Genomic DNA, 14,514 nt, shown 5'->3' on the forward strand with positions numbered 1-14,514 from the left:
CAGGGATGGTAGCCCCTTCTGAAGGCACGAAGTCTGTTAAGTTTCAAGGAGATGGGTGCAAGGGTTTGGGGGAAACAGCACCCCAAATTCTTGAAAGCAAAACTCATGTCACATATATGTTTAAGCCACAGTGGGGTCAAAACTGTAGGTGTACTAGCCCCTGCGGAGGCTATGAAGCCTGCCCGCTTTCAAGGAGATAAGTGCAGGGGTCTGGGTTCTGGGGCCCTGGACCCCTAGCTGCTGACAGGCAAAACTGATGACACGAGTGCTTGTACTAGCTAGCTACTGTGTTATACAATCAATCATGATTCACTCAGGGACCAGCTCAATACACAGTAGCTAGTGAGGATAATGAGTTAATGAGCAAGGATTAACACCTACAAAACCACAGACTAAGAGGAGGAAAAAAATCAGTACAGAGCCAGGAATTAATTGCTTCTACCCCAAGACAGAGACAGTCAGTTGAATGAGCACCCATGTCACAACTTGAAACATGGCAGGCTTCATGCCCTCAGAAGGGGCTACCATCCCTATAAGTTTCATCCAAATCAAGCCAGAAATGACAGTTTTATAGGCTGTTTTGTCCTTCCCCAGTATATCCTATGGGTGAAACGTTGAAACAGTTTTGACCCTGTTTCGACAGGAACAAAATGGAACAGCTGTTTTGAATTGAAACAAAATTTGAAATGAAATGCTGTTCTGTTGAAACATTGAAACACTGATTGAAACAGAATGCTGTCACTTTGCACAGCCCTACTAAATATAACACATGCCAAACATAATGTGTAACAAAGCCCATACAGTGGTAGTTTTAGCTATTAAGATCTCAGTTTGTGTTTCCTCCCAGTGATGTTTCTGGTGCTTGTATTCAGTAATTTTTAATCACTTTCTTTCTAAATTAGCTAATAATAGTACACTTACAGTACACCTGGTAGTTTGCTTCTCCACTGCTTGCTCATTTTCATTCCTGCTGCTTGTAGTTTCAACTGTTTTCACCTTTGACAATTAAAGTCTTGAACCACCCCATATTTCAAACAGGATTATGGGTGTGAAAACAGTAGGCCTGTGGTTCTCCCTCAACAGCAGCTGTTGCCTGCCAGCTTTTGAAATTGGTCAACTACGAAGTTAGACACTGCATCCAATACGCTTATTTCCAAAACTGGGTAGGTGTACAAGGCCGCAGCTTTCTCATAGTCTTTCTCCAGTTGATAGAAGCAGCTTAATGGACACTGAACTTTTTTTGTATGATAGCTCCCAACGTACTCTTATTTAATCCGTGACAGTTCAGACAGGATTGCTTTCAAATAATTCATTGTTATGGGATTAGGCTTTATGGGGAATATTAGAGGATGAGTTTGAACACTCCTCCATTCTTAAATGGAAAAAATTTATTTCAGGTAAAACATTTGTGCCTGGCTATTGCTGGGTTTTTGCTGTTCTGTTTTAAAAAGCAAAAAGTGATTACTCTTAAAGAGCTACATGATTCTAAGCATACTGGAAACCTGGCCTTTTTCGTTTGCTTGGTTGTTTTCAACTACTTATGTTATGGAAGGAACTGTGTTTTGCCCCGAGTTGTTGTTGTTGTTGTTGTTGGTTTTTTTTTTTTTTCTCCCCCCCCCTCTGTTCAGCATTGGTCTATGCCTGGAAAAAATATTTTTACAACCATTGGCTAGAAAGTTAACTTTTTTAATACATGAAAGCTTAGACATTGGCTTTATGAAGAAAAATGTAGAGTACTTGCCTGTTATGCAGGCAAACTTTTTGTTTTTTAATGATTATATCATTATAATAAAACAAATGCTGGAACAGAGCCTCACATGCAGCGTGACTTAAGGAAGCAAACTTTTCCTACCAAACCGACTCCTTTATCCCCTCAACAAGGCTGTGTTTGCTTGTGTAACCAAGTTGAAGGAGGTCAGGCCAGACAGTGGTTTACAAGTTTCAGAGAACCACCTTTTGGGAGTGAACAAAAAGCTGTGGGATTTGGAAAGTAGTATGTAAGTATATGTATGTCATTCTAGAGCTGTTAGGTATTTTTGTCTTGAAAAAACAGAGACCCCAAGTAGCATTAATTGAGGTAAAAGGACCCTTTGAGGGGGACAGGGGTGCGTCATACAACTTGTTCAAGTCTGGAATCAGAACTGCCATTTTATCACTTAACTACTGTTCATTGGTACTACAATTATTACACTTTACATGTGATCTGGCTCCTTTAGTTGCTGTCCTGACTTCTCCCTAAACTCTGTAATGGTGTTGCATTGTGTCATGTGAAAGGCACATGAATACGAAAGATCAAATGAACTGAAGAATTGCTTGCATATTCTGTGAATATCATACTGCTAATGCAAAACTCTCCATTATTTAGCCATGTGGAAGTGAGCAGCTAGATAGTTGGCAGCCATCTGCTGATGACAGCAATATTTATTGCTATGATTTACAGCAAGAAAAGATTCTGCTGGTATAGGTCATATCTTCTTCCAAATTCAACTAGAGCGTTTAGAAAATGGGTCTCTGAAATTGTTGGGTAGATGAAATAAAAGTCACTATTAATATTACTTTTAAATGTATATGTTTGTTGGACATGGACACAGAAAACTTTCTAAAATGAAAAGGTTTAATTGAACCTATTTTTAGCATCTGAATTGTAAATTGATTTTCATGAGCTGCTTTTTCTGGATGTTGTATTGAAGCAGAACTATTAAAATCATTGAAACATGAAAGACTTTGTGGGAGGGTTAATCATGTATAAGCATGACTAAGCTAAAATCCTGAGTCATTCTGGGTGAGGGAAGATAGTTGTGCTGACTCATTGACCTTTTTGTCACAACTCTGGGGAGTCATTTCAGGAGAGAGGTTTGACCTAGGCAAGGAGTGAGATTTCCCCTGAAAATAACTGGGGACTTTTAAAACCCCCCATCAAAACTAGAAAACTAAAGTCTTTATTAGCATGTATTTTTCACTACTGCAGTATCTTATGACTTCCTAGAAAAATCTGCATTTACTGACTTGCTTGAACTGACAATATAGTGGTCATTAATTGTTTATTTCACTGCTGGCAGGTTAAAAAAATGTATAATTAACATTAGCCTCATAACCTGTACCTTGTAGTTCTGACCACACGCACATGCACCCCTCTCTCTGTTACGTGTACTTGTGTAACCAGGAAATGATCCAAAGAAAATAGAACATATTTTGTAAAGTTGAACCTGAACAATATATACATTTAAAAATGTCTTTAAAAGAAGTCTTGTTTCCTTTGCACTCTCTAATCTACAAGCTTAGAATTTTTTAAAATCAGTTGTTGAAGATCGAATAGCTTTCAAGGTCTTAATTGCTTTGTGGTTATGACTAGTTCTGGAAAACATGACACATGAGAAAAGGTTGGAAGAACCTGGAGAACGGATGATTGAGGGGGGGATTCAAATGCAGAAAGTGTCTTGTAAAGCACTGGTTTTCAACCTGTGGTCTGTGGACCCCTGGTGACTCAAAGATTACTACTGATCAATCAAAAGTATGTGAATACTCACACTCACAATTCAAAGGGGTCCACACCTCCATTTGAAATTTTTTAGGGGTCCACAAATGAAAAAAGGTTGAAAACCACTGTCATAGAAATGATGATTATCAGTTTTGTACTCCTGGGGGCAGGATGAGAAGTCATGGCCTGATCCATGCGACAAGGGGAAATTTAGGTTGGCTCGTAGAAAGAGCTTTGTAACTACGAGACTAGTTAACCAGTGGAACAGGCCCCCTAGAGACATGTAATCTCCATGACTACAAGCCTTTCAGAACAAGTTAGGGTAGTGATTCTCAGCCAGGGTGATATGAGATCAGTTTTTAAGGGTGCCATGCAATATTAGTGCTGTTAAGTGTGCAAACACCTACAGCAGGGATGGGCAATTATTTTGGCTGGCACCGGGCCACTTAAGTTTTGGTGAGCTGTTGAGGGCTGCACACAATTTTTTCAGAAGGTATAATTTTAACAAATATAGGTAAACAAATTGTATATTAAAAATTAAACATCTATAACACATTAATTTTATTTCAAAAATATTTTTTGTCTTTTATGTGTTTTTGTGAGTAGTGTGTATAGAGGCGATTACATAATAGTTCAAAATAGTCTTATTCTTGTATATTGTGTCCCCCACACCCCTCCTACACAATGCCCATAGGCCAGGTCCCAGGAGCTGGCTGGGGGTGGGGGGAGGCAGGGGGCGCATGCAGCAGAGCTTGCCTGTGTGTTGCAGTGTAGGTGCAGTCTGCCACCCACCCCCCCAGTCTGGCTCGCAGCACTTTGTGTGGGGGGCCGAGCCCTGTCCACTTCTGCCCGGGGTGGCTTGAGCTGTGCTCACACCTGTGCTGTCCCGGCCCCAGCTGTTGCGCATAGTTTTCCGCCAGAGCTGCTCCTGGTAAAGGTGCAGCCTCCCAGGTACTGCTTGGCTTGCTTCGCCTCCAGCGGTTCTTCTTCCTTCTGCCCCTGCTGTGTCACTCTGGGTAGTAGGCAGGGCAGGGAAGTAGTGGTGATGGCTGTGGAGATGCGTGCCAAGCACCATGTACCCAGCCAGTCTGTGGGGAAACTGCAGTTAGGCAACTCCTGCCTCCATGCTTGGGGCTTCAGCTCCTGGCCACCTTCCACCCACTTGGCTGCCTGCAGCTGGCTGCTCATTGCACTGGATGGACACAGTGGGTGGGTCCAAGGTTGCTGGTAGATGGAGCCCTGCACGGTGGGGCAGGAGTCGCCTGACTGCAGCTTCCTCCCTGTCTGGAGTGGCGCAGGAGGGGGAGCTGATCAGCACCCAAGCAGCTGCAACCACATCAGGAGGAGCCCTGCTGGGAAGTGGTGTGCGCTGGCTGGGGCCATCAGGCATGGGAGGGGACAAGGCAGCTGCAGGCAACATGCAATCAATTGGTGGGCACTAACTTGCAGGCCAGATCCAATCGGTTGGTAGGTAAGATCCAGCCTGCTGGCCTTATTTTGCCCACCCCTGACCTACAGTGATTCCCAAGATAAACCCTGAGACTTCTAATGGAAGTCCATTTGTCAATACCATCCTGCCATGTTGTGGTTTTTCCAAGTTCTTTGCAACAAAAGGATTGTTCTATTATTTTTGCATAGTAAAAAAAAAAAAAAAAAAAAAAAGGGGATGGAGCTGGGAGCTGGCTTTTTCCAAGGTATGGCTTCAGCCTAATGTGATTGAGAACCTCTGAGTCAGGCAAACATTTGTCTGGGATGATTAGACAGGGATATTCCTGCTCTGAGCAAGGCACTGGTAGAGATGATGCCCTGAAGTCCCTACATGCCCTGGCTTTCGTAGTTGTGATATTTTAGCTTGACACTGTCTTTTTAACATTTGTAAGCTGGAATTTACACTATAGAATATATTGCTTTACATATGGCAAAAGCATTTTTGCTCTAATGTATCTTTCTGCACATTGAAGGAAATGTTCTGCAATTCAACCTCAGTTACTATGGTTATACTGATTTTTTTGTTTTGTTTGTATTCGTCCTGCAGTAGAAATTACATGTCATTTCCTGTAATATAGTTTCTATTTTCTTAATTCAAAATAATTTTTTTGGGACAAAGTTCACTTTGGTGTAAGGTGCGTGTCATAGACTTGCTCTACATGTTATCATGCAATGATTTTGTTAATTGTGCAATGAATTTAGACTGGCTACACATGCAAATTAAGTATGGTACATTACAAAGTTCCAACCACCTATGAACTTATTGCTTGAAAATGTGTAATAACTTTTATAGCTGGTTTCTATCCAGCTTTGATTTGCATGTGTAGGCATTCTGCAGCTGGGAGATCTCAGCTGTTGCCATCTTCCAGCTGTGGGAGCCCTTCTTGTGGTGGCTAGGAGATCGCAGCTGCTGGGATCTCCCAGCTGTGTGATGCTCCATGTATCCTTGGGACTGGGAGATCACAAAACCACTCCATGGCTCCTGGAGTCGAGAGTCCCGCAAGCTAATGGGACTCTTGGTCCGAACTTCACCCTGTGGCTGCTGGAGCAGAGAGTCTCACAGCTAACGGGACTGTTGGTCCCGTGCACAGCCAAGGTGGGGAGTCCGTGGATCCATTTGGGATTCTTGGTCCTGGCTGCATGTGGTCCCTGTGGGAGCCTGCTTCTTTCCAGTGCAGGGGGAGAGATCCCATGGTGTCTTTACCTGCACCTGTAGAGGGGCCACATTTACAGGTTTTTGGCTAATAATAGAAGCTATGATGATCTTTGAAGAGCAATGGCAGAATCCTTTTGGTTTGCTTTATGTGACTTCTGTAGTGCAAACTCTTGAGTGTCATGTTTGGAAAGTAACTTAAGTGCACAGACTCTGCTTTGTCTGCTAAAATGGATATATTGGAGGGAGCAGGCCAAAAGGATAGGGCTTCTGGTTTGTTCGTACAGATTATCTTGGTGAATTTTATGGGAACTGAAAAAAAAAAAATCCTCCTAGTTACGGGCAGTTGGCCTGTTTCCTCATCCCAGGAGGGACTTGATGCCCCACCTTTTAGTGCCTTTCAGCTCCGTGTTTTTATTTAACACACAATTATTTAAAAATGCCTGTTTTATTTAACAAAAATAAGTTAAGCAAAATATCAAATGGAACAGTTTCCGTGCCCTTATTTTTCCTAGGGGCTTATTTGGACTCTGCTTCAGGGTTTATTGTCTGAGTGCATCTTCCACTTGCCTGAGTTGCTCCCTTGTCAGCCTGGTTTGGTAGTTGAATAGGGCTGGCTGGTCAAAGGCACATAAAGATCCTTTTATAAAGGTACACAGCTTTCAAGATTTAGCATTTTAATATTGCACATCTACTTATTTTAAGCACTGCAAAAGAGATGTATTATGTCAGCTTTCTGAAGCAGAAGTTCCTGGGTTTTTACCTTCCTGCATTCCTCTGTGGTAGCAATGCTAAGATAGCAGCCTGGTGAATGTAAAGATCTTGATGGCTCTACCTGAGTAAGAAGCCTGATTTGATAGTTGTTGCACAGCCAGCATGTAGAACGGAGATATTTTCTTAAATGCTAAAATCCTGATCTGATTTTTAATCTGTAATCCAGGTTTAGATTAAGAACAGATTAGAATACTGTTTACCTGTAGGTGAGAGCTCTTTTTAAAGTGGTATAAGTTTTCAATTCTCTTCCAATCCGCTTCATTTTCTCAGGACTGGAATTTGACATGGTACACAGAAAATCCAGATTTTACCCAGTGCTTTCAAAACACCGTTCTCATCTGGGTTCCTTGCATTTACCTCTGGGTTTGCTTCCCAATCTACTTCTTATATCTTCGTCATCATGACAGGGGTTATATCCAAATGTCCTGTCTCAACAAAGCCAAAACAGTAAGTCACTTTTATTATGACATCTATCTAGTGGGGGTTCAGATGTTTAGTAAACTATTTTTATTAAACTCTATCAAGATTTGTTTATGTGGACAAAGTCCCAATAAATGGCTTCTAAGTCTTGTGCAGTTGTCCTCCTCGCTGTAGGTTTTGTAAGAATAAAGGCTGTGGGATATGAGAAAAGTACACCTCCTTCAGAGTGCTTTGGGCTGGCCCAGTTGAGGAGTGCCACATCTTGGCCACCCTGGTCCTGAGGCTTCAGGAGCTAGAAACAAAAGGGCTTTATGGAAATAATCAGCTCTTTGCCAGATTTCTTGAGTGTTTAGAAGAAGCAATCTTTATTAGCGTTATTACGGGTACCCTATTGGTTTATCATTGAATGGGCACTTAAGTTAAAACATTTAAGTTCCATTCTAGAACAAACAAAAACTTAAGAGAAGACATTAATACCTTAATTTGGGAGTTTGTCCTTCACCTTAACACTGTATTCAATGTTTTATTTTCAGTCTAGTTTTAGAAGTCAGAGACATGAATGAGTGATAGCTTAGATTAGTTCTAAACTAATCTAAAATATAAAATGCAATTAAAAAATTCTTCAATAGAGAAAAACGTTTACTACTTAATGTATATGATAGGGTTTGGTTTTAATTCGTAACTGGATTGACACAATAAGGTGAACACATTTTGGCTGCTTGTATGTGAACTTGGTTATAAATAATGTCTTTTCGGTACATCTAGGAGTTTACTTTTAACCCTTGTAGTGCTACATAAAATATCCCCCATCTGTGAGGACTAATGTATATAACACTCTTGTTCCAGGCCTTGGGTCTAATATTATGGATAGTCTGCTGGGCAGACCTTTTCTACTCTTTCTGGGAAAGAAGTCAAAATATTTTTCTTCCTCCAGTTTTCTTTGTTAGCCCTACAGTTTTAGGCATAACAATGGTAAGTATGCAGTATCCTGTTAGACTTTTTTCACAATGCAAAATCATAACTGCTGATCTTTCTAAGTTGTAAGTCTTGCCTTGTTGTGTTTTGCAGATTGCTTGTTTTTAATTCTTTTACCTACAAACTCCACTTTGCAATTTTTTTGCTTGCAGCTGAATTCAGAAATATTGAATCTTGTTCATGTAATCAAAGCTTTGCTGAAAACTCCTGCATAGTCATGTGCAAATTGATTCAAAGCTTTTTAATTTTTCAGAGGCCACTGATACAGCTTGCTTCATGTAGTTTTTCAGGAACTTGACTTATAAGTAATAATGGAGGAGTCCAGTTAGTACTACTTAATCATAAACTGTTCTTGGGGGCCAAAACTTCAAACAAAAAGCCCCCAACTCTTTGAATGGTTTGTAACAGTCCCTTTTGTTCTCTTGGGCTTTGAAACTAAACTATGTATTTTGTACTATTAAAAACGCCCAATGGCTCATTCTTAAATAGTAATATTCTGTGTATGATGCGTGGCTGCCCCAGAGTAAATTGTCCTGCTGGGATGTGCTTATCCTGTCTGTCAATGCTTCTCTTCTTTGTGTCCTTTCTCTGCTTGTATGTAGTATTTTTATTCCTTTACCCCCACAGTCTGGCATGTCCAACTGACATTGAAAGTTCTTTGGAATAATTTTGGTACAGGTACAAGCAAATTGGAACATGGTGGGAATCTGGGCAATATAGGCCTTTAAACACTAAATAAATAATTTGGCGCAGGCATGTTGTTTGTGCGTTGTATCTTGTTCTTGCTTTTTGTGTCAGCTTTATTATCACAAGGGTCCAGAACTAATCTGCTTATGTTATTTGTCCACAGTTGCTCGTCACGTTTTTAATACAATACGAAAGAATGAAAGGAGTCCAGTCTTCAGGTTTCTTGTTGATTTTCTGGCTCATTGCATTGTTGTGCGCCACAGTAATTTTTAGGTCTAAAATATTACATGCCTTAAATAGGGTAAGTGATTATTTTTTAACTAAGTAGAGTTAAGTGGCATCATGGTGCAGTGGTTAATTGTTTAATGATTGAATTTGTGCTGCCTATCATTGGTACATAAGGTAATGAATGAGTTAATGAACCACTAAGTCTGCCTTCATTCTTCAGTGTTTAAGGGCCATTAAGTCTTGTTTGTTTTACTTTTTTTTTGTTCTTCCACATTTGAAACTAGTCAAAGCCTTCATGATCTTACCAAGGCATCTGTGGCCAAGTTATTAGCAAAATAATTTTACAGGACTCTTCAGTGGTGCAAGGCACATATTTCAGTTGAATAAAGATGTGTATCCTCTTTCTGAAATGTTTTTGGGAAGTGTTTAGTGGCTCTCTTTTTCTCCCCCCGTTGATTGTATAGATTTCCTGAAGTTTTGGTCATATGCAGCTTGGTCCCTCCCACCCCCTCCACCCTTTTGGCGGGGGGTGGGGGTGGGAGGCAAAGAATTTTCTTGAACACTTGCAATATTTATTAAAAGCCCAGTGCAAAAAATAAGTTACATGGCTTATAAGGTTAGCTGAAAAATGGGACGTAACTGTTTTTTCCTGAAAAGCTTCCACTGACATGACATTTTGAGAACTTCTAATCAACTCTGATATTTTGTTTAATTATGGATGTGTTCTTTCTGCAACTGTAAGTTGTCTTCATTTTTCTGTGGGAAGGAGGGATTGAGCTATGCTGGATGTGTGGAGATGAGGAAGAACATCCTGGAGTTTCAAAATGTTGTGGAGCATGGTTTAATGGACTAAATTGTACTCCCAAATCTGATTCTTAATGCCTTTTTTCACCCCTCGGCCAACCCCTTGTAGTCCAATGTAAATGACATGTACCCAGGAAATCGAACCAGTACAATTCACTCTACCTTAAACACTGCAGCTCTGCGGTAAGCATTTGTATGAGTGCAATGACCCCAGTGGTTAAAAGCCAGATAAAGCTTTACAGGAACTCCATATTATGATGTCTTTGGCTGGTCCCAGTACAAGAAAAACAACTTTGTTTTCCTGCTCCTCTGCAAAGAAAAGTATTCTGCCATAATATTTTGCACTGGGATATGCATATGTTCTGTTTTAATAGGACTGGTTGAAGAATGCTGGCCCGATGTGTTTAGTCTGCAGTGCCCAGTACTTGCAAAGGGAATGCTTCCTACTTTGCAGTTGTTTCTTAACTGGAAGCTGCCTTGTTCGTTGAGCAGTGTGTTTATTTTATTTCGATATGGATTTCCAAATTAAGGCGTTTCAAAGCAGACCATTGTAATAGTTCTTGTTTGTAAATGAAAGCAATTCTTGAAAACTAACCAAATTATCATCTCTTTTTAGGGTGCTGAAGTTGATATATTTCGTTATGTCACCTTCTGCAGTTACTTCATCCTGGTGCTAATACAGCTAATACTGTCCTGCTTTCCAGAAAAACCTCCTTTGTTTTCCGAAACAGTTCGTGATCCTGTAAGTGTTAAGAAGTGATGTTCTGGCATGTGAAAATAAAGACTGGAAGGTCAAGTGCTATACCTACAAGATTCTTTACACAGCAGGGATTCACTCTGCAATTATTCAACTTCTCCCTGAATTATAGCAGAAGGCACTTTATTTTTTATTTAGTTGGCTTTGTACTGAGAGCATTTGGCACTGCACAAGTTTAGGTACACATCTTACAAAAACAAGGTGGATTTTATAAAAATGTACTTGCCCTTATGACTACAAACAGACATTGTATTTGTCCTGGGATAAACCCTTTTTTTTCCTGGAATAAAGTACTGGATGTCTGAACAACATGTCCGTTGTCCTGGGATATATCCTAAAATGCTTCACAGGTTAAGAAGTACTAATGGTTTATTCCCAGAGATCACAAAGTGTGTCTGAACAGTTACCTTGCGATTGCATTGTTGACTCTCTCTTTTGGTACTTGAACAAGACTCTCATATAGGTTTTAATTTCTGTTATAGTTTCTTAAGATATATATTTGTCAATGATAAACCTATTTATCTCTGCTCCTTAGCAGGCCCAGTCTTGGCATCACTATTATATATAGTGACTCTGAATATTCAATATTCTGGCTCTAACTGCTGAAGTTTGGATGGGTTTTTAAGGTTGAAATTGTAGCTCCTTTTGTAACTGGAGGTGTTGCTATCCTTGAGCTAGAACTGACTGATGAAGTGAACGAGAAATCTGTTAGCAAAGGAATTAAAGCAGTCGGCCTGGATAGAGAATTAGAGCAACTGACACTAAGTGCAAGGAAAAATTGATGTCTTTTGAATTTGCTGTCTACATTTGCATGCTGTTATAGGAGATTCTTTGAAGTCTCTTAAACAAGATCAGCTGTTGGTGATTCATGTAGTTAGTGAGCAGTCCAGAAGAAAAGTTCAGGGTAGAATTATACTGGACAGTTTGTGTGGGAACTGTGGAAACATTTTTGTCTGCTTTGGTCACAGTAGATGTGTTTACAGTAAATAAGATTCTGCTTCATAATCCAGACATTTCAGAACAGTGATACTCCAATGAGGGTGCCGTGGCATGCTGCAGTGCTTGGAAATCCTTTCATGGGTACAGAGGAGTGCCACACAGTGTTGGAGCACTGTTAGGTTTATAAGCATGATTCTGAAGATGAATCCAGAAATTTCCAATAGAAATCCATAGTTGTGGTCTTTGAGTTTTTTGCAACAGAAAAACTAGTCTATTTTTTTGTAGGCATAAAAAGTGAAAACTAAGAGCTGGCATTTTCCAAAGGGTGCCTTGGAACTAAAAAGTTTGAGAACTATTGTTTATATATGGTGAATAATGCATGGCATAGGTTCACAATTCAAACAGCCTTTAAAAAAACAAAACAAAAACCCACTTCCTTTTTTAAATATCCTGTGCATGAAGTATATCGTTGGCTTTCCATTTCGTGTTTACATTTGCATGTTTTGCTTTGCAGTTGTGACTGTAATGGAAATTATTTTTCTCTTTAATATAGAGGTTAGACTCCAGAGACATTGATCTTCTCCCGGAAGCTAATAACTACTCTAGTTTTCCTATGGATGTTTAACACTATTCTACCAAAGCTTTACAATTAGAATTTCTAACCATTTAGCATAATAAATGATTTACAAATTGCTAAGAGCCTTTGCTGCCACTGACCTCAACAGGAGTTAAGGCCACTGCGTTAGGTGCTAAACATTCATGGAATTGAGCCTTGATTGAACAAGCACAGAGATTGGAGGGGAAGAATGCAAGAGCAGTGCTTTGTTAACCCGTTTAAAAAACTGACATTTCAGGGCATTTATACCTGTGCTCCGGGAGTCAGTGGGGGGTATTTTAGAGCGGCTTGTGGAGCCGCTCTAATTAAAGCGCGTGGAGAGTCTCCTGTATCAGTATCCCCATGCTTCAAAATGGTGGTTGGGGGGGGGGGGGACACTTTTGCAGTGTGGGGATTGCTGATGCATGAGACACTGGAGGCTGCTGGAGTGTGGTAATTACTAAGGGTGTGCGAGATGGGCCGTATTCGATTTGCATTCAGCCCGAATCGGGGGCAGTGATTTTGATTTGTTGATTCGGATCACTGTCCCAATTTTGATTTGGCTGAATCTGAAGAGTCGTTGCTGATTCAGCCATAGACACAGCTTTAAATGTTTTTTCTACATAGCTCGAGATACCAGGTGCAGCTTGTGATCATGGCAATGCTGGGACAGATGGAGTGTCCCACAGGAGCACAGAGGACCCCCTGTATGCTCAGCAGTGAACCCAGAAATAGACTGGAAGTACTTCTGGTCCACTTCTGGATCCCCCACTGAGTGTGCTGGGGGGGCCCCCCCCAGACCTAGAAGGCACCAGTCACTGGGCCAGGGAAGTGCAGGGGGCCCCCCAGCACGCTCCCTGGAGGGCCTGGGAGTGCTGCTGGTCCACTTCCAGGTCTTTGCCGAGTGAGTGGGGAGCCCCCTGCACTCCTGTGGAACACTCCATCCGCCCCAGCATCGCAGCATTCACGAGCAGCCTGGTACCTTGCGGTATGTAGAAAAAACATTTAAAGCTGTGTCTATGTCCAAATCGCCAGCTTCAATTTGATTCTGAGAGCTTAAAGGGTCCTCTGATTCAATTCAGATTCAGAGATTCGGCCACTGAATTGGGCCAAATCTCTGCCGAATTGAATCGGGGACCAAAGCTTTGCACAGCTCTAGTAAGTACCACGTTCCAGCAGGCTTGATTAATTGAGTCTGCTCTGATGTGCGGTAGCTGCAGCACATTAGAGCAGCTTTGCTGCTCATGTATAGGCACCCTCAGATGATACTATGTCTGAGTTTAGTAACTTAGCCATGTATTGTGACAGTGTTAGAGATCATATTTATCAATAAGATAAGTTTTGTGGTTACTTACCTATCAATACTGAAACGCTTAACCTGTGTTCTCGATTTCTTGCTCCAGATTGTCTGTCACTTGGTAGTAGGAGTTTAGAAGTTCTGGATTATGCAATTAACTTTTTATAAACAGGCTATTAGAGAGATGCACCGGAAAAATCTAATACGTCATTTTTCTCTCAAATCTAATCCCACATTAGACTGAGGGAGTATTCTCTGTACTTCCTCACACTAGAAATTCTCTGTGGTGGGAATTTTAATGGTGTAATTGGCACCAGGGCTAAGGAGAGATTGGGCCATTACTTTTGCCTTTTACAGTTTTTCCTCTGTCCAGGAAGGCAGTTTTGTAGTTTGCAAGAAGTGCTATTGTTGATCTGGAAAGGGGTAGTACTTTGGAAATGTTGGATTATTTTGCCCTTCCCCTCCCAAAGCTGGCTATTTGTTGAACGTATATATATTTTCTATTCATCTCTGCTTTTTAATAGTTTCAGCTTTTCTTCTTGACTTGAGTACTGTGACATTTTCCTAAAGGTCGGGTGCTGAATCATTGGAAGGGGGAGGGAAGTGCAGATCTGCTTCATGTTACTTGGACACATACTTAGAATGCTGCTTACTGGAAAAGTTAAGTGAAGCCAATTTGAGCTGAAAAGTATTAATACCACAAAAAATCAGCTCTTGTAGTTTTTTGCTTCATCTCTATAATAGTGACAGATTGCGTTGTAGGTGAAAGTACTTGAGCTGTTCCAGTAAATTCAATACCCTATATTTTGGACATTATCTATATGTAACAGAAAAGTGGCAGATGGTATGTTTTTGAGATATTGACTGTGTAGGGGGTAGGAACAAAATGACAGAGGGAGGAGGTGTAATCCCTTCTGGA

At 40.8% G+C, this 14,514-nt stretch overlaps 1 protein-coding gene across 1 annotated transcript in view; it reads left to right on the top strand.

Annotated features, from left to right (window-relative positions):
- ABCC1 (ATP binding cassette subfamily C member 1 (ABCC1 blood group)) overlaps nucleotides 1-14,514 on the top strand; it is a 76,892-nt gene that overhangs the window by 13,944 nt on the left and 48,434 nt on the right. Inside the window, exons 2-5 of the mRNA XM_090023395.1 lie at nucleotides 7,164-7,340; nucleotides 8,160-8,285; nucleotides 9,139-9,276; nucleotides 10,624-10,749. Coding sequence (XP_089879521.1) covers nucleotides 7,164-7,340; nucleotides 8,160-8,285; nucleotides 9,139-9,276; nucleotides 10,624-10,749 — 567 coding nt within the window. The remainder of the gene's footprint in view (nucleotides 1-7,163; nucleotides 7,341-8,159; nucleotides 8,286-9,138; nucleotides 9,277-10,623; nucleotides 10,750-14,514) is intronic.

The sequence above is a fragment of the Crocodylus siamensis genome, chromosome 12, assembly GCF_052110815.1.
Source record: "Crocodylus siamensis isolate JL-2025a chromosome 12, ASM5211081v1, whole genome shotgun sequence".
NCBI classification, from domain to species: Eukaryota; Metazoa; Chordata; order Crocodylia; family Crocodylidae; genus Crocodylus; species Crocodylus siamensis.